The sequence below is a fragment of the Ahaetulla prasina genome, chromosome 15 (assembly GCF_028640845.1).
Source record: "Ahaetulla prasina isolate Xishuangbanna chromosome 15, ASM2864084v1, whole genome shotgun sequence".
Lineage (NCBI taxonomy): Eukaryota > Metazoa > Chordata > Lepidosauria > Squamata > Colubridae > Ahaetulla > Ahaetulla prasina.
Window position 1 is genome coordinate 10,851,396 of NC_080553.1, and position 19,344 is coordinate 10,870,739.

The following is a 19,344-nucleotide window of genomic DNA, read 5'->3' on the forward strand; positions in this document are numbered from 1 at the left end:
CAGCCCTGTCCGAAGACGTCTCCGTGGTCAAGTGGCCAGCATGACTCAACACCAAAGACGCACGGAACGCTGTTCCCTTCCCACCAAAGGTGGTCCCTATTTTTTCTACTTGCATTTTTACATGCTTTCGAAACTGCTAGGTTGGCAGAAGCTGGGACAAGTCACGGGAGCTCACCCCGTTACACGGCAGCACTAGGGATTCGAACCGCCAAACTGCCGACCTTTCAGTCAACAAGCTCAGCTGTCTTAGCCCCTGAGCCACCGTGTCCCCTTTAATAAAGGTTAAATACACCTAAATATAAGTGTATTTAATAAAGGTTAATAATAATAATAATAAAATAATAATTTTATTAAATTATTTATTTATTAAATTTTATTAAATTTTTTATTAATAATAAAATAGGTTAACAAGGTTAATAAAGGTTAATAAAGGTTAATAATAAAGGTTAAATATACCTAAATATGTATAAATATAAACATAAACGCCGGCTAGGGAAAGAAAAAGAACAAATATAATACCATGATGTAAATGCAGCAAACCAAGCGGCACTCCATTTGGGGACATTTGCCCAAATGTATTGCTTCTTCCAGAAACACCATTTCGAAGAAAACTGATCCTATAAATTAAGTCATAACTTACCGGGACTTCTATTCCGTTCTTAGCGGCCAGCAGCCACTCCCAGCAAGCAAGGGCAGTCTGCATGACCAGTTCGCTGAACATACGCAGAGGGCCCCAGCAGAGGTGATGTAGGAGCTGGGAATCGGTCTCTGAAAAATTTACAAAGACGTTTTGTTTTTTTAAAAAAGATGTAGTGTTTTCAACGTATCTATAAATAACTCTCGGCAGCTCCTTGTGGGGCAAAAAAAAAAAAAAAAAAGTCCATGTTATTTAGCCATGAAAGCCAGCTGAGTGATCTTATCTCATCACTAGGAGACAGTGAGTTCTAGTCCTGCTTAGTCATGAAAGCTAACTGGATGACTTTGGGCCGATCACCAGCAGACAGTGAGTTCTAGTCCTGCCTTAATCATGAAAGCTAACTGGATGACTTTGGGCCAATCACCAGGAGACAGTGAGTTCTAGTCCTGCATTAAGCCATGAAATGCAGCTGAGTGCCTTTGGATCAATCACCAGGAGAGGGTGAATTCTAGTCCTGCATTAAGCCATGAAACGCAGCTGAATGCCTTTGGGTCAATCACCAGGAGAGGGTGAGTTCTAGTCCTGCTTAGTCATGAAAGCTAGCTGGATGACTTTGGGCCAATCACCAGGAGACAGTGAGTTCTAGTCCTGCGTTAAGCCATGAAACGCAGCTGAGTGCCTTTTGGCCAATCACCAGGAGAAGATGAGTTCTAGTCCTGCCTTAGCTGGGAAATCGACCTGGGTGACTTTGGATCAATCACCAGGAGACGGTGAGTTCTAATCTTGCCTTAGTCATGAAAGCTAACTGGATGACTTTGGACTTCTGTCGTAAAATCGGGCTTAACTTCTGCTTTGCTTAGCAACAAAAAATCTGGTCCCAATCGTGATTGGAGTGCCAAAGAATGGCCTGAGAGATGCCACAGGGCTCTGATTTTATCCTTAATCACTTCTCTCTCTCTCTCTTGTTTGCATCCATATTTTTATAACAATTATAACCTATTTTATAATAGGTAGTCCTCAACTTACAACAGTTCCTTTAGTGATCATTCGAAGCTACAGCGGCGCTGAAAAAAGCGACTTATGACCGTTTTTCGCACTTACAATCGTTGCAGCATTCCGATGATCCTGTGCTCAAAAGTCAGATACTTGAAAATGTACTCATATTTAGGACGGTTGTAGTGTGTGTGTGTGTGTGCGTATGTGTGTGTGTGACATGATCCCCTTTTACGACCTTCTGACCAGCAAAGTAAACGGGGAAAGCCAGATTCGCTTAGCGACCATTTTACTCATGGTTAATAACAGCAGTGATCCACTTAGCAACTGTGACAAGGAAGGTGATAAAACAGGGTAACGCTCACTCAAGGGAGAAATTTTGGACTCCATTGTAGTTGTAAGTCGAGAACCACCTATATAAACGTGTACATGTGGTGGTTGTTTTTTTTTTTTTGGTTACTACCTCTGCTGCTTATCAACAAAGCGGTCATCTTAAACATCGCCTGGGTATAGTTCTCTGCTTGGCCGGCTTCCAGGGCGTTGCTGAGTTGCTTGACCATGAGTTTATTCAGGTCCGATGTCCGCCCTGTGGCGTTGCAGTATTGAATCATCCCAGAAACCTGTTTAGAAAAACCAGGGAGGTCATTCATTCATTCATTTCCCACCTTTATTGTTATAGTCATCGTCATAATCAGCCAGATGTTTAGACCGGAACTATGTTTATCCCCTGTTGAGTCTTTTCTACAGGCGGATGTCGATGTCGGATGGGGTGAGAGGTTATCATCGCAGGATGATGTCAATTAAGGATTGTCAGGATGTCAATTAAGTTGCCTTTTGCAATTGACTGATGGGGATTTTGTCAATGCCAGCAGATTCCACCAAATTAAATTAAATTAGTATATTAAAATTAATGTCTGTCTGTCTATCTATCTATCTATCTATCTATCTATCTATCTATCTATCTATCTATTATCTTTAGCATCCATCCATCCATCTCCTGTCTGTCTGTTTATCTATCATCTATATTTATCATCCATCCATCCATCCATCCATCCATCCATCCATCCATATCTATCTATCTATCTACCTATCTCTCTACCTACCTACCTACCTAAACTGATCTGATCTATGTCTAATCTATATCTATCTATCTACAGCTATATCTATAGTTACAACAATAGACATATACCTCTTCACAGTGCTTTCCAGTCCTCTCAGTGGTTTATAGAGTCAGCCTCTTGCCCCCAACAATCTGGGTCCTCATTTTACCAACCTCGGAAGGATGGGAGGCTGAGTCAACCTTGAGCCTGGTGAGATTTGAACTGCTAAATTGCGGGTAGTTGGCAGTCAGCAGAAGTAGCCTGCAGTACTGCAGTCTAGCCACTGTGCCGCTATAGCTAATCAATCAATCTATCTATCTATCTATCTATCTATCTATCTATCTATCTATCTATCTATCTATCTATCTATCTATCATCTATATTTATCATCCATCCATTCATCCTGTCTACCATCTATACTTATCCATCCATCCATGCATCCCTCTCTCCCTCTCCATCCATATCTATCTATCTATCTATCTATCTATCTATCTATCTATCTATCTATCTATCCATCCATCCATCCATCTATCTATCGTGTGTGTGTGTGTGTGTGTGTGTGTGTGTGTGTGTGTGTGTGTGTGTGTGTATAGGTCTTTGGTTATTCGGGTTTTCTTGGCGACGTTTCGACGAAGTCTCATTCGTCATCTTCAGGCTTCAGCTTCGTGCTTCTGGGAGCTGAAGCCTGAAGATGACGAAAGGGACTTCGTCGAAACGTCGCCAAGACACTTCCAATTTTACGCGGGAGAAAACCCGAATAACCAAAGACCTATATACAAACACCCGTGAAAACCTCAGAAAACAAATATATATATATATATATATATATATGTATATGTATATATATATGTATATGTATGTATGTATGTATGTATGTATGTATGCGTGTATGTATATGTATATGTATATGTATATGTATATGTATATGTATATGTATATGTATATGTATATATATATAATAACATACACGGACTTAGAACGTATATTAGCACTTCACCTAAATTAAAAACACAGTAAACTATGAATGTTAAAAAGATCTGTATTCACATATAGATGCATGTGAATTGAGAAGGGGGAATTTCTTCTTTTAAAAGTAGTGGGGGGGAGGGGGGAAACTTGAATGCTCTTCTACTCACTTCTCCAGCGTAGCGATTGCGTAGGTTCAGGGAAGCCATGAAGTTGGAGTAATCTTTCTTCACGCAGGTGGGCCTTTCGGTTAATTGAGTGGCCTACAAGCAACAGACCACGTCGCATTTTCAGTTTTGAGACTAGAGGGAGAACTTGGATGCTTTGGGGGGTGGGGAGGGAGCCAGAAATGGATGGGACTTTGTGACTAAAGGAAATCCTGGTCCCTTATCCCCCTCCCCCACTATCATTACCCCACCCTTTTGATGAAAGAGAATGGCAGAGCAGCTAAGAAAATGACTGAACCTCCTGAAGTTCAGAGTTTGCCTATTGCATATCATTTTGTACTCTGCCCTCCAAGCTTGGTAGGTTTCTTGCAGACGTTTCATGAACGAACTAGGTCACATCATCAGGGCTACTGGGTATGGCTTTCTCCCACCAAGGAGAAATTCAGGGGTTTTTTTTCCTACCAAAACTCTTGGTTTCCTCCTACCAAGGAGAGAAGCACAAACCTACCAACACCGGCAGGATAAGCTACTATATAAAAACAGCTAGCAAACTCCACATACTTGTTGTGGCTCCCGCCCCCAACCTGGCCCCATGCCTGAAAGTGCCTTGGAGCCGGGCCTGCTGCCAGAAAGTGACTCGGAGCCGGGCCTGCTGCCAGAAAGTGACTCGGAGCCGGGCCTGCTGCCAGAAAGTGATTTGGACAGTGAGGGGGAAGGGCCGTCAGGACTTACCTCGGAAGCACCGGCCTCCCTGGATCAGCTCCAGGAGCCAGAAGCAGGCCAGGTGAAAGAGATAACAAGGCCTCCTTCCCCTGACTCTTCCCCCCCCCAGGCCACGCCTGCAGACCCAGCTGACAGCAGTCAGGCTTGGCTCAATCCCAGGTTTCATAGGCAGGAGAGAACAACAGAAGCAGAGGAGGGGCAGGCCTAGGAAGTGCTGAGTCATAGAGCCACACCCCACAGGATATAAAAGGCAGCAAGAGCTGGTGTGTCTCTTTGTATCAGGCAAATCCACGGATTGACTAGAGCTGAAGGTTGTGACTCACCAGCGTCTTTTTATTTATTTATTTATTTATATTTATATCCCGCCCTTCTCCAAAGACTCCGAAGACTCAGGGCGGCTTACATTGTCTTGGCAGCCAACGAGGGCTCTTGGCAGACGCTGGCTCTTTTGCTGCCAGAGCTGATAAGAGCTGGCTAATTAAGCCATCGTTCGGATGGAGGCAAGGAGGACATAACAATACTCTTGCACTGATAATGTCACCTAGTTGGGTCATGAAACTTCTGCAAGAAAGAAACCGAGCTCAGAGAGCACCAAGGACCCCAAAGTCCTCCTCTCCTCTTCCTCCCCTTCTTCTTCTTCTTCCTCGTTACCCCACTCCCTTCTAGCACTGATGATGTTATCTAGTTAGGGTCATGAAACGTCTGCAAGAAAGAAACCAAGCTCAGAGAGCAGCAATTTCTCCTCCTCCCTCCCTCCTAATACGGATGATATTCCCCAACTGGGTCATGAAATGTCTGTAAGAAAGCAACAAGTTGTGTACCTACAAACAGGGGCTTTCATTTTTTGGGGGGGGGGGTGGCTGTGCACAAGCTGCTCCCGCAGAAGTGAGAGTTGAAAAACAGGAGAATGGCCACATCGTGAAGAGAACTTACCCCTAGTGTTGTGTTTTGCCTGTTGTAGCCTGCAAAGTGGAGAATGCTCTCGGTTGCCATGGCCAACCCCGTGTGCTGTGACAGGCCTGACACCCAGTTCTGGTGCTTGTTCAAATATTCCTGAAAAAAGGGAGTCAAGAGCCAAAGTTATACCTAGAGTACTGCATCCAGTTTTGGTTACCATACTACAAAAAATACGTTGAGACTCTAGAAAGAGTGCAGAGAAGAGCAACCAGGATGATGAGGGGACTGGAGGCTAAAACATATGAAGAACGGTTGCAGGAACTGGGCATGTCTAGTGAAGAGAAGGACCAAGGGAGACAGGATAGCAAGTCTTCCAATATTTAAAGGGCTGCCACAGAGAGGAGGAAGGGGTCAAGCTATTTTCCAAAGCACCCGAAGGCCAGACAAGGAATAATGGATGGAAACTGACCAAGGAGAGATTCAACCTGGAAATGAGGAGAAATTTTCTGACAGAGAGAGCAATCAAGCAATGGAACAGAAGTTGCCTTCGGAAGTTGTGGGAGCTTCATCACTGGAAGCTTTCAAGAAGAGACTGGACTGCCATCTCTCAGAAATGGTGTAGGGTCTCCTGCTTGGGCGGGGGGGGGGGGGGGAAGGGGGGAGGGTGGACTAGATGACCTACAAACTTCCTTCAAACTCTGTTAATCTGAAACTATTTAAGATGATCAAAGGCCTGGAGACTAAAACATGAATGGTTGCAGGAACCGGGCATGGCCAGTCTAGTGAAGAGAAGGACTAGGGTAGACACGATAGCAAGTCTTCCAATATTTGAGGGGCTGTCACAGAGAGGAGGAAGGGGGTTGTCAAGCTATTTTCTAAGGCACCTGAAAGCCAGACAAGGAATTAATGGATGGAAACTGATCAAGGAGAGATTCAACCTGGAAAAAAAGGGGAAATTTTCTGACCGGGAGAACAATCAACCGATGGAACCGAAGTTGCCTTCGGAAATTGTGGGAGCTTCATCACTTCATCTGAGTTTGTGTGTGTGTGTGTTGTTGTTGTTGTTGTTGTTGTTGTTTTGATCTGCAGATTTCCCCTGGCCCTATTCCCCAATTTCCAAGATACAATGCCATCCGAGAGACAATACGGATATGTAGGATTTACCTGCAGGTGGGATTTGGTGACTGAAGGTGCCCATTTCATAGCTTCTTGGAGGATCATGCCACACCGGGCAGCAAAATCCTTAACAATGCTCTAGAGAAAGAGAGAGAGAGAAATAGGGTAAAGTCACCTAGTGATGCACTGCAGGTGTTTGACTGCAGTTGTATAATAAAGCAAATATTCCACTGGACACGTATCTTCGTTTTGGAGAGCGACTAACGGGGCAAATGCAGTCAGATTTGCAATGTTTTTAGAAGTGGTTTATTTTTAAGAGTTTGAGAGAGAGGCAGTGGGGAAATCTAAATTTCTTTCCTACCGATTCTGTGGGCGTGGCTTGGTCGGTGGGGATCATGTGACTGGGTGGGCGTGGCTATGTGACAGGTGGGGGGGGTCAAAAGACAGAAACTCACTAACAATGTCCTGCTGGAGTAGGCTTGGACTAGATGACCTCCAGGTCCCTTCCAGCCCTGGATTATCCTCTGAAGCTGCATCTAGTACCAGGTTTGTAGTCCTTCCTTCCTCTCCTTTTTCCTCTCTCTCTCTCTCTCTCTCTCTCTCTCTCTCTCTCTCTCTCTCTCTCCCTTCCTTTCTTTCTCTCTCTTTCTTTCTCCCTCTCTCTCTCTACCTTTCTAACGAACCCCCCCATTTTTTGCCTACCCCCCCCCATTTTTTGCCTAGCTGCCTTCAGCTTTTTTTACCTTTTAAAAAATGCTTTTAAAAGTAAAAAAAAAACCCAAACCCTCTGATGATCAGGCACCTCAGCCGGGATCGTCAGAGCCTTGTTTTAACCCTTTAAAAACAATTTTTTTTACAGCCGAAGAGGTTGTTAAAAAAATGCTTTTAAAAATAAATTTTTAAAAGAGGGTCTGACGATCGCATGGCTCACATGGGAATGGTGGGGGGGGGGCAGGGATTTTTGCTACCGGTTCTCTGAACCACCTGCCGCCATTGCTACCGGATCGACCGATCCAGTCCGAACCAGAAGCATTTCACCCCTGGAGAGAGGGACAGCCCCAAAGTCACCCAGCAGGACTAGAACTCCCACCATCTTCCAGTTTCTAGCTTGGTGCAGTTCATCAGCCTGGTTCAGCTTGCTTTTGAGTTGGTTTTGACTCTGGGCGTATGCCTCTGGCCAAGATCTTTGAAAATGTTTTATCATTTCTTTCTTCCTAGGGCTGAGAGAGAGAGTGTGTGACTGGCCCAAGATCACCTAACCAGATTTTGTGCCTGAGGCAGGACTAGAATTCACAGTTTCTAGCTTGGTGCTATAACCACTACCTCAGCATCTGATTTTGCCTTCGAGTCAATCTTGATTTCTGGTGGTGTCATATTTTTTTTTGACAACATTTTCAGAATTGATTTGCCCTTTTTTGCAGGGCTGAGAGTAAGGGTCTGGCCCAGTCACCCAGCACTAGCACTCACAGTCTCCTGCCATGGTGGCACAGGGGTTAGAATGCACTTTTGCAAGCTGATTCTGCCCACTATCAGGAGTTCGATCCTAACCGGCTCGAGGTTGACTCTGGCTTCCATCCTTCTGAGGTTGGTAAAATGAGGAGCCAGATTGCTGGGGGCAAGAGGCTGACTCTGTAAATTGCTTAGAGAGGGCTGGGAAGCACTGGGAAGCGGTATATAAGTCTAAGTGCTATAAAAGGAAGACCACGGCTTGGCATAGTCTGTTAATTATCAAGGAGAGAAGCAACTTAGAACTAAGGAGAAATTTCCTGACAGTTAGAACAATTCATCAGTGGAACAACTTGTTTGTTTTTTTTGTTTTTTGTTTGTTTGTTTACATTTATACCCCGCCCTTCTCCGAAGACTCAGGGCGGCTTACAGTGTATAAGGCAATAGTCTCATTCTATTTGTATATTTTTTTTACAAAGTCAACTTATTGCCCCCCCAACAATCTGGGTCCTCATTTTACCTACCTTATAAAGGATGGAAGGCTGAGTCAACCTTGGGCCGGGCTCGAACCTGCAGTAATTGCAGGCTACTGTGTTCTTAATAACAGGCTTTTACCAGCGTGAGCTAAACCGGCCCTTGCCTCCAGAAGTTGTGAATGCTCTAACACTGGAAGTTTTTAAGAAAAAGTTGGATAACCATTTGTCTGAAGTGGTGTAAGGTTTCCTGCCTAAGGAGGGGGTTGGACTAGAAGACCTCCAAGGTCCCATCCAACTCTGTTATTCTATTCTAATCTAAAGAACTCTGTTTATTTTAACGAAGTAAACCATGGCTTAAGACAATGGGCGAACCCACTGAATCAAAGATGTGCAATATTTGTATTCTTTTTTACCTCTCTAGCTTCGTAGGTATCAGGGACAGTAATTCTATACGGGGCATCTGGAATGTCATAATACGGTTGATCCTTATGGATGTCCTAAAACAGAAAAGAAAAAAACAGATAGTGCAACATTATTCCAAAATGATTCCTAAGGAGAAAACCAATTTCCTAATTCAGGAATAGGGATGCCCACACAAATCAGGTTTCTATTCTTTTTTTAAAAATATATTTATTCATTTTTCTTTAATTGTTTAATAAACAGTGTATTGTCTGGGTCATTTTACATATACATAATAGTAACAATAATATTTTTTACTTCTATATATTAGTATTCTTCCGACTTCTAATTTCTACCTTTACTATCTAACCATTGATAAAACAAATCCCAAGTTAAGAAAAACATTCTGTGTCTTCTTTGTCCTTTGTCCTTAATGTTAACCTATCCATCTCCGCACAATCTAATATGTTTTAAATTACTGTATTTTTTGGAGTATAAGACACACCTTTTTCCCCCCAAAAAGAGGGTGAAAATTTGGGTGCGTCTTATACTCCGAATGTAGCCCCGCCCAGCTTTTCAAACGGAGGTTTCAGCGGCTGAAAAAAGCATCAGAAACAGAACTTCAGAAAAAGAGCCCCAAATGGAGCTTCAGAAAAGAAGTCCCCAAACAGAGCTTCAGAGGCTTTTTTCCTGAAGTTCTGTTTCGGAGGCTTTCAGAGGCAGAAAAAAGTTTTTTCTGAAATGGAGTTTCAGAGGCAGAAAAAAAAAGCAGCAAGGCATTGTTGCTAAAATTCACCTCTGGGAACAGCTGATTGGGGGTATTCTGGGAGGCCAATCCACCTGCCAATCAGCTTTTTTCTTATTTTCCTCCCCCAAAATTAAGGTGCGTCTTATACTCCAAAAAAACCCGGTATATTTTCATATGTAGGAGTTTTCATCATTTTTCCAGTGTTGTTGCAAATACAAATCTCGCTGCTGTCAAAACTTGTCGTATTAAATATATGTTCCCTTCGTCATATTTCGGGTTTCTTGTTAGGTGAAGTGATCTTGCCATCATTAAAAATAAAATAAAATCTTAAACTATTTAATTCGTAATACGAGAGCAGCAGTTCATTCATACAACGAAAAAAAGCATCTTTTTTTTTCAAACAACGCCAGCTGCAGTTTTATTCTGCTTGCAATCGCTGGAGAAGCACTTACAGCGCTGAGAGAGAGGGAAAGGGTCTGGAGGATATCTAACATAGTCTTCAGCACCGTTCCGCTCCAAAGTAAGTGAGGAAACCTTGAAAAGGACAAACCAAAAGTTACAAGTCTGTACAAAATCACCCTTATCTGGGAAACAACAGGGTGAACTAAAGGATTGGATGAATTATTTGTTGAATCTGTCTGTCTGTCTGTCTGTCTGTCTCTCTACCTATCATCCATCCATCCATCCATCCATCCATCCATCCACCTACCTACCTATCATCCATCCATCCATCCATCCACCTACCTATCATCCATCCATCCATCCATCCACCTACCTACCTATCATCCATCCATCCATCCATCCACCTATCATCCATCCATCCATCCATTCATCCATCCACCCATCTACCTACCTATCATCCATCCATCCATCCATCTATCTGGGAAACAACAGGGTGAACTAAAGAAGGATTGGATGAATTATTTGTTGAATCTGTCTGTCTGTTTGTCTGTCTCTCTCTCTCTACCTATCATCCATCCATCCATCCATCCATCCACCTACCTATCATCCATCCATCCATCCACCCATCTACCTACCTATCATCCATCCACCTATCCTCCCATCTACCTACCTACCTACCTATCATCCATCCATCCATCCACCCATCTACCTATCATCCATCCATCCAATCTTTGTAATCTACATGCTACATGTATCTACATGCTGGCTGGGGAATTCTGGGAGTTGAAGTTCACACATCTTAAAGTTACTAAGGCTGAGAAACACTAATACAGAATTACAGAAAAACAGAGTTGGAAGGGACCTTGGAGGTCTTCTACACCAACCCCCTGCTCAAGCAAGAGATCCTATAGTACCATTTCAGACAAATGGCTGTCCAAAAACCTCTGGTGTTTTAGCACCCACAATTTTTAAAGGCAGCGGTTCCAGAACTAGAAGACCTGAAACCTGCTCTGCCACCAAGTTATTGCAATGTACTTACTTGTCTACAAGACCCGATAAGTATTTATCTGCAACTCGTCTTATTCGCTTATGAATGTGGTTAAAGTTGACCAGCAAGAATTGAGCGTGTCTTTCCAGCTCTTCTTCATTTTCTTTCGTTTTGGGCTAAATATCAAAAGAAGAACCATGAAAGTCCTTTGTTAGGGTTTGGGGATTTTTTTCTTGGATCCACACACCGTAGTTTATTAATTTCTTGAGCAACCATGTAGAATAACTAATCTTTTGGCTTTCCTGGGCCACGTTGAGTGAGGAGCAACTGTCTTGGGCCTCATACCAAATACCAAATTTAGTTTTTATAATATAAAAAGCACATAAATAATGTTAAAAGCCCTCTGTCTTGTGGCTTGCATTACTCATTGCACGCGGCCTGAAGATTGCAGGAGGGATATTCCTGATATGTTGACCTGCTGTACATCAAAATTTCCTAAACTTAAATTTTAATCCCTCAATCACCGCTTATTTTATTTTATTTTATTTATTTATTAAATTTATTCCCTGTCCACTTCAACCCCAAGGCGACAGTTGCTTCTTACTGGATTGCTTCCTTTGCTCACTGATATGAATTATTCTTGAAATGGTTCTGCTACTGGACCTTTAAAACACTTCTGCTAATTTTTGTCTGTGAGAATGTCTCTTCTTCTGCTAAAATGGTATAACTTTCCCTCCGCAGATAAAGAAAATGGAAAAACTAGCAGGGAGTGAATTCTCCTTTTAGAAGAAAACACGGTACCCTGAACAAGCCACACAGACTTATTCAGATTCATGAGGGAACATGACTGACACATTACAGTAGTGGCCAAAATTGTGGAAACCTTTTGGGAAGAGTGTATTTTCTAAAACTAGCTAATAACACCACTTTTTTTTTTTGGAGTAAAGGTAAAGGTTCCCCTCACACATACGTGCTAGTCGTTCCCGACTCTAGGGGGCGGTGCTTATCTCCGTTTCAAAGCCGAAGAGCCAGCGCTGTCCAAAGACGTTTCCGTGGTCATGTGGCCGGCATGACTCAACGCCAAAGGCGCACGGAACGCTGTTCCCTTCCCACCAAAGGTGGTCCCTATTTTTCTACTTGTATTTTTACGTGCTTTCGAAACTGCTAGGTTGGCAGAAGTTGGGACAAGTCACGGGAGCTCACCCCGTTACACGGCAGCACTAGGGATACTAGGGAGTAGTACCATACAATTATATATCAATGGAAAGATAATTTAATCAAGAATGTAATGCAATAACTTTTATGAAGGATTTGCTATTAGAGGTATAAAGAAGAAAAGTGAAACACATAGAAAAAACGAGATAGACAAAAATTATCACCATAGAAAAAATGAGATATACAACAATGATCACCATGTCAATTAATCCTTAGTTGGGTAACCTTTAGCATGAATTACAGCCCTACAGCGTCTTCCCATGGAGGGAACCAAGTCTTTGAGTTCTGCAGCTGTTCTAATGTGAATCCAAGATTGAAGGATGGCTTCTATTAACTGGGTTTTATTGCTGGGTCACTTCTGACTAACAAGTTTCTTAAGTCGGCTCTGTAGATTTTCAATTGGGTGAAGGTCTGGGCTATTCCCAGGTCATTCCAGCAGTGGAACATGATTATCTTGAAACTCCAAATAAATAAATAAATAAAGTGGTGTTATTCAACCATCAAAAATACACTTTTCCAAAAAGATTTCCACAATTTTGGCCAGCACTGTATGTCAAAACGAAAGGAACTGCGTTATAGCATAAATCATCTGATTTCTGTGCTGTTGTGGCACAATTTAAAAAAATGCAGCATATTAGGCTTAGTCTGCCAGCAGCCAGCAATTCGATCTTGACCAGCTGAAGGTTGACTCAGCCTCCCATCCCTCCGAGGTGGGTAAAATGAGGACCCAGATTGTTGGAGGCAAGAGGCTGACTCTGTAAAACCGCTTAGAGAGGGTTGTAAAGCATTGTGAAGCGGAATATAAGTCTAAGCCTTAGACCAGTGGTTCTCAACCTTTATGGTGCTGCGACCCCTTTAATACAATTCCCCACAATGTGGCGACCCCAACCGTAAAATTATTTTCGTTTTGAATTTATCGCGCCTGAAGCCGTATTGGCTAGTGATCTGAACTGCTTGCAATTGCCTTGAGGACAGAGGCATTAAAGCGGAGACTCCTCCCCTATTAAGTTCATCGCGCCTGAAGCCAGATTAGGCTAGCGATTGGGAGCGATTGCAGCTGGCTTGAGAGGGAGACATCAGAGCAAAGATTTCTCTCTTTTTTAATTCATCGCACCTGAAGCCAAATCCGGCTAGCGATTTGAAGAGCCTGCAGCTGGCTTGTGGAGTCAACCATTGGAGCGCGATTCTTCAACTCGCAAGTATACTTCCCATGTTTCCGATGGTCTTAGGCGACCCCTGGCAAATCGTCATTCGACCACCAACGGGGTCCCGACCCACAGGTTGAGAACCACTGCCTTAGACTATTTCTAGCGCTATCTATCTATTTAAAAACTTGCCATGCAGCAGCTCCACCAATATGTCTAAGCAAAGGTAGAGAACTTAATTTGAAATATCAAGAGGTCTGGGAAATCCAGTATTAAAGAAATGCTGGCAAACGCACCGAATGGTTCATTTGAGCAAGAACGACAAACGCAGTGAACATTCTCATTTGACAAACTTACTTTGTCTGCCATCATGCTAAGGAAAGCCTCGAAGACCTTATCGGCGACGGCTATCACGCACTGCATCATACCTGAAAGAGAGAAAGCAGCGGCGTGTTGGGAGAAAAATCAAAACCCGAATCTGTCAGAATATCCATGACTGGGAAAACACGGTAACAAGGTCAGCCAATGAAATAGGCATGGCAACAGATCAGCCAATGGGAGCTGCATTGGAAACTGAAACTGGAAGGAGGCTGGGCGTGGCTCAGCTCTGTGTGTTTGCTGAGAACTGAAAGTAGTCTGCTGTGCTCTGCTTGTGTTTTGCTTGTAACTGCTACCACGCTGGAAGAAATCTGCTATTGGTATTGTACATTTATCTTCATGTGTCATATGTATATAAAGAAGTCGATGACTTCTTTTACCTATGTGTTGCTTTCTGGATTTGATTTTTGCAATGAACTCTGATAGAATCAAAGGTCTGAGACGGCTGAAAATTGTGCCCAGCAGACAGCATCTCTCATAAGTTGTAAAAAAAAACCCCACTCATGTATTCACTCATGTAATTTTATGTATAATGTACACAGAAGATGGCATTTAATTTCATTGTACAAGGTGCAATGACAATAAAGTACTATTAGTACTTTCTTATTTGCATCTAAACAATTAGGCAAAAAATAAATAAATCACATCACGAGATGGCTTGGGATCGGGTATTTATTGTGCAAGAATTTGACACAGTGCCCACCTGATTTAAGGACCACGGAATTGGAGTAGCCTTACCTGATTTGTCTTTCTGGATAGCTTTATCCTCAAAGTAATAAAACATCACTTGGAAACGATCTGGGTCTGTTGAACGTAGGACCCTAGCAGACCAGGGATCGGGAATTAATTTCACCAAGATATACTTGAAAAAGAATTTTTATAAATCTGTCTGTCCGTCCGTCCATCCATTCATATCTACCTATCTATTCATCCATATTTATCTACCGTCTTTCCCCCGAAAATAAGACCCTGTCTTATATTTTTTTGAACCCCGAAATGAGCCCTTGGCCTTATTTTCAGGGAGGTTTTATTATTTTGGGGCGCGTGGAGCAAGATGGGGCTCCTCTTGCCGTCTTACCTGATTTCCAGCTCTGTGGTTAAATATTTTCAGGGGGGGCTTATTTTCGGGAGGAGGGTTATTTTAGCGCATGCGCTCAATTGGGCTTATTATCAGGGGATGTCTTATTTTCGAGAAAACAAGTTATCTATCTATCTAGCTAGCTAGCTATTTATCTTGCTATCATCTTGCTATCTTGCTATCTATCTATCTATCTATCTATCTATCTTGCTATCATCTATCTTGCTATCCCTCTTGCTATCATTTCTCTCTCTCTCTCTCTCTCTCTCTCTCTCTCTCTCTCTCCTATCTCTTAACAACCCTGTTACTAACTTAAAAACTGAGGAAAGAAAGATTGTAAAATGAAGCAAAACTCATTTAACTGCCTCACTTAGCAATGGAAATTTTAGGCTCAATTATGGTCGTAAGTTGAGGACTACGTGTACTATGCCTGAAAATGGGAGGGACACAGGGACTCTGGGGGACGGGGTTGTTAAAACCAGCCTGTTCTCCTTCCGATATGGAATTGCACGAGCATAAATATTTCTTCCACTCTTGCCCCAGGTAAGAGATGTAAGGTAAACAAGAGCGTCTCTGCCCCCACCCCCATCCCAGAGGCAGCGTTTCAAGGAATACCTCATGCATTCTAGGCGATATACGGAAAGCAGGTAGGTAGACATGGCAAAGTCCAACTTGTTGATCAGGGCTGAAACTTCAGGAGGAGGGTCCAGAAGATTTATGATGGTGCTCCTCAATTCGTTCAGTTCAGCCTAAAGGAAATATAGGAATTAAAAAAAAAATAAACAAGTGACTCATCAGAGTGGGGTAGCTATTTGTGGCAGGAGGTCATCTATCAATCAAGATCACCTGAAGTGTTAGTACAGCATTATAAGGCCTTGGTAAGGCCACACTTGGAATACGGCATCCAGTTTCAGTCGCCATGATGTAAAAGAGATGTGGAAACTCTAGAAAGAGTGCGGAGAAGAGCAACAAAGATGATGAGGGGACTGGAGGCTAAAACATATGAAGAACAGTTGCAGGAACTGGGTATGTCTAGTTTAATGAAAATAAGGATTAGGGGTGACATGATAGCAGTGTTCCAATATCTCAGGGGCTGCCCCAAAGAAAAGGGAGTCAACCTATTCTCCAAAGCACCTGAGGGCAGGACAAGAAGCAACGAGTAGAAATTAATCAAGGAGAGAAGCAACTTAGAACTAAGGAGAAATTTCCTGGCAGCGAGAATAATTAATCAGTGGAACAACTTGCCTCCAGGAGTTGTGGATGCTCCAACACTGGATGTTTTTAAGAAGAGATTGGACAACCATTTGTCTGAAATGGTGTAGGGTTTCCTACCTGGGCAGGGGGTTGGACTAGAAGACCTCCAAGGTCCCTTCCAACTCTATTATTATTCTATTATGTTGTACCTTATGATTCTTGATGAACGTATCTTTTCTTTTTATATATACTGAGAGCGTATGCACCAAGAGAAATTCCTTGTGTGTCCAATCACACTCGGCCAATAAAAAAAATCTATTCTATTCTATATTATATTAACCCTTTAAAGCTGTCCATGTTCTTGACAAGCGCAAGGCTCTCTCCATCTACCCACAAGTGAGCCGCCCCGAAGTTACCCTGAGGGAAGATAAATTTTTATAAACAAATAAATAAAAAGAAATAAGTAAACTCCACGGAGCCCAATAAGGCTTGCTGAGAAGTGGGGTTGAATCACCGTGGCAGGAAGGCATCGCTTCTCTCTCTTTCAAACAATGATGGTTTTCGGCGAAAGGAACATCAAAGCATCGGACGACCCAAGGACAGTACTCAAATATTTGAAAAGCAGATCCCAGGGAGAAGACAAACACCGAGTTAGAAGGCTTAGAAGCAGTGAGGAGCAAGAATGCTGATGCTGGGTATTGCAACTCAACGCATGTCAGGATAAAAGGTTGTTAATCAAAATTAAGAATCTCCCTGAAATGCTTAGCTTTGGAGCTCTATTCTTTCTTTCTCTTTCTTTCTTTCTTTCTTTCTTTCTTTCTTTCTTCTACCAAACCTATCTCTCTGTCTCTATCTATCTATCTATCTATCTATCTATCTATCTATCTATCTATCTATCTATCTATCTATCTATCTATATCTATCCATCCATCCATCATCTATATTTATCATCCATCCCTATCTATCTATCTATCTATCTATCTATCTATCTATCTATCTATCTATCTATCTATCAATCTATCTATCTATCTATCTATCTATCTATCTATCTATCTATCTATCTATCTTTCTATGTTTATCATCCATCCATCCATCCATTCATCTTGCTCTCTCTATCCATCCATCCATCCATCCCTCACTCTCTCTCTCTCTCTCTCTCTCTCTCTCTCTCTGCCTGCCTGCCTACCTACCTAATCTATTATCTATCTAAATCTCCTGCCTTTATTTTTATTACTTTTGTCAGGTTTTTATCTCTATCAATAATTTCTCTCTGTTACCTATTCTCTCTCTCTCTCTCTCTCTCTCTCTCTGAGTTGCCCGCGATAGTTATGTTTTTATTTGCGTTTGTTCGTATCCGCTGCACATTATCAACTGGCCAAGAAAGGGGCAGAGGAGGAAAAGGGACTTACAGAGGTGACTGTGTCATTTTTCATGGCAGAGTTATACTGAAGGACAGAACGAAGGGGCTCCTTGGTCGGGAAAGTCAGCAGGGGTGACTTGGTGGCGATCTCGCAAACACCCTCGTACCATTCTTCGGGCCAAAGACCTGAAGTGACATGGGGAGAAAAGAATTAGAAGCCAAAGAACGGTAAATATTATTTCTGGACCAGCTCAGGAGCCCTCCAGGTCGGCTGGAGCTTTTTTGGATCAATATTTTGGATTCCAGCGGAGTCGAATAAAGCTTGTGTTAAATGGCTAGGAACAAGCCCCCCGTCAAACCGTGATGTCTTACCTAAGCTGCTTTCAAAACCATGGTTTAAACCAGAAGTCTTCAAACTTGGCAGCTTTAAGACTTGTGGACTTCAACTCCCAGAATTATCCAGCCAGCTATGCTGGCTGGAGAATTCTGGGAGTTGAAGTCCACAAGTCTTAAAGCTGCCAAATTTGACAACCCTGGTTTAAACAAACCACGGATTCCCGACGTTAAAAAACCAACAACCCAGCTCTCAAATGACTTCAAGATTTCTTGATCTGGAGCACAAGCCCCAAGCTGTTTCAGATCCAAGTAGAAAAATGCTCCTTTTTTGGGGGTTCCTTCTGACTTTCCAGCATTAATTATTGAACTTCAATATTTACAATAATATACAATTACAATCAAGCCAATACCTTGGCTGAGTTTTCCTGAAAAATTCTTCAAAACCGATGAAGCTTTTTTAAATACGACCCAGGGCTGTTAGTCTATCGATTTTCTTCTAAATAAAGGTAAAGGTTCCCCTTGCACATATGTGCTAGTCGTTCCCGACTCTAGGGGGCGGTGCTCATCTCCGTTTCAAAGCCGAAGAGCTAGCGCCATCTGGAGACGTCTCCTTGGTCATGTGGCTGGCATGACTCACCGCCAAAGGCGCACGGAACGCTGTTACATTCCCATTAAAGGCGGTCCTTGTTTTTCTACTTGCATTTTTTAAGTGCTTTCGAACTGGTAGGTTGGCAGAAGCTGGGATGAGTCATGGGAGCTCACCCCATTACGCGGCACTAGGGATTCGAACCGCTGAACTGCCGACCTTTCGATCGACAAGCTCAGCGTCTTAGCCACCGAGCCACTTACTCCCAATCAAATTGTTTCTCTCTTCATGCAGGTTCAGATGCAAGACTTACCTGAACCTTCCACGGCAAATCCCATCAGCACCGAATACAGCCAGAAGTCGCGGAAGAGTTTTTGCAATCGTGGTTTGGCTTCCTTGATTGGTGGCAAGCGTCTGGTGAGCTATCAATGAAACAACATGTTTTAAATCAGGGGTCACCAACCTTTCGGACCACAGGGACCACTAAATTCATAATTTTAAATCCCAAGGACCACTAATATGAATTTTTTAAAAAGATAAATAGTCTTTAGTGCAATATAAAAAATGCAAATAATTTTTCTGCGGACCGCCAACATTTTCTCACGGACCACCAGTGGTCCACGGACCACTGGTTGGTGACCACTGTTTTAACTGTTTGTTTACAGGAGGGGAACAACCCAAACTTCACTAGCCACCAATACAAATGGAATAATGCATTGATTTTCTGATCCTACCCATCTTGGCTTCTACAACTTAAAGAGAGTAAAATCACTTCCAGGTTCAGTTACGTCAACCTAACAATTTACTGTAATCCAGCTGAAAACATATCTTTCACAGATCAACAGAGTTGGAAAGAAACTTGAGGGGTCATCTAGCCCAACCCCCCGCCCAAGCAGGAGACCCTACACCATTTCTGACAGATGGCAGCTCAGTCTCTTCTTGAAAGCTTCCAGGGATGACGCTCCCACAACTTCTAAAGGCAACTTCTGTTCCA

The 19,344-nt window shown here is 42.8% G+C and overlaps 1 protein-coding gene across 3 annotated transcripts in view; it reads right to left on the reverse strand.

Annotated features, from left to right (window-relative positions):
• PI4KA (phosphatidylinositol 4-kinase alpha) overlaps nucleotides 1-19,344 on the reverse strand; it is a 103,322-nt gene that overhangs the window by 33,553 nt on the left and 50,425 nt on the right. For all 3 annotated transcript variants that reach the window (XM_058158132.1, XM_058158131.1, XM_058158133.1), the window contains exons 20-32: nucleotides 18,664-18,772; nucleotides 17,478-17,614; nucleotides 15,490-15,623; nucleotides 14,535-14,617; nucleotides 13,776-13,846; nucleotides 11,110-11,234; nucleotides 10,121-10,202; nucleotides 8,935-9,018; nucleotides 6,648-6,737; nucleotides 5,520-5,639; nucleotides 3,867-3,959; nucleotides 2,094-2,250; nucleotides 641-768 (exon numbers count right to left, since the gene is read on the reverse strand). In XM_058158132.1, the coding sequence (XP_058014115.1) occupies nucleotides 641-768; nucleotides 2,094-2,250; nucleotides 3,867-3,959; nucleotides 5,520-5,639; nucleotides 6,648-6,737; nucleotides 8,935-9,018; nucleotides 10,121-10,202; nucleotides 11,110-11,234; nucleotides 13,776-13,846; nucleotides 14,535-14,617; nucleotides 15,490-15,623; nucleotides 17,478-17,614; nucleotides 18,664-18,772 (1,413 nt within the window). The remainder of the gene's footprint in view (nucleotides 1-640; nucleotides 769-2,093; nucleotides 2,251-3,866; nucleotides 3,960-5,519; nucleotides 5,640-6,647; nucleotides 6,738-8,934; nucleotides 9,019-10,120; nucleotides 10,203-11,109; nucleotides 11,235-13,775; nucleotides 13,847-14,534; nucleotides 14,618-15,489; nucleotides 15,624-17,477; nucleotides 17,615-18,663; nucleotides 18,773-19,344) is intronic.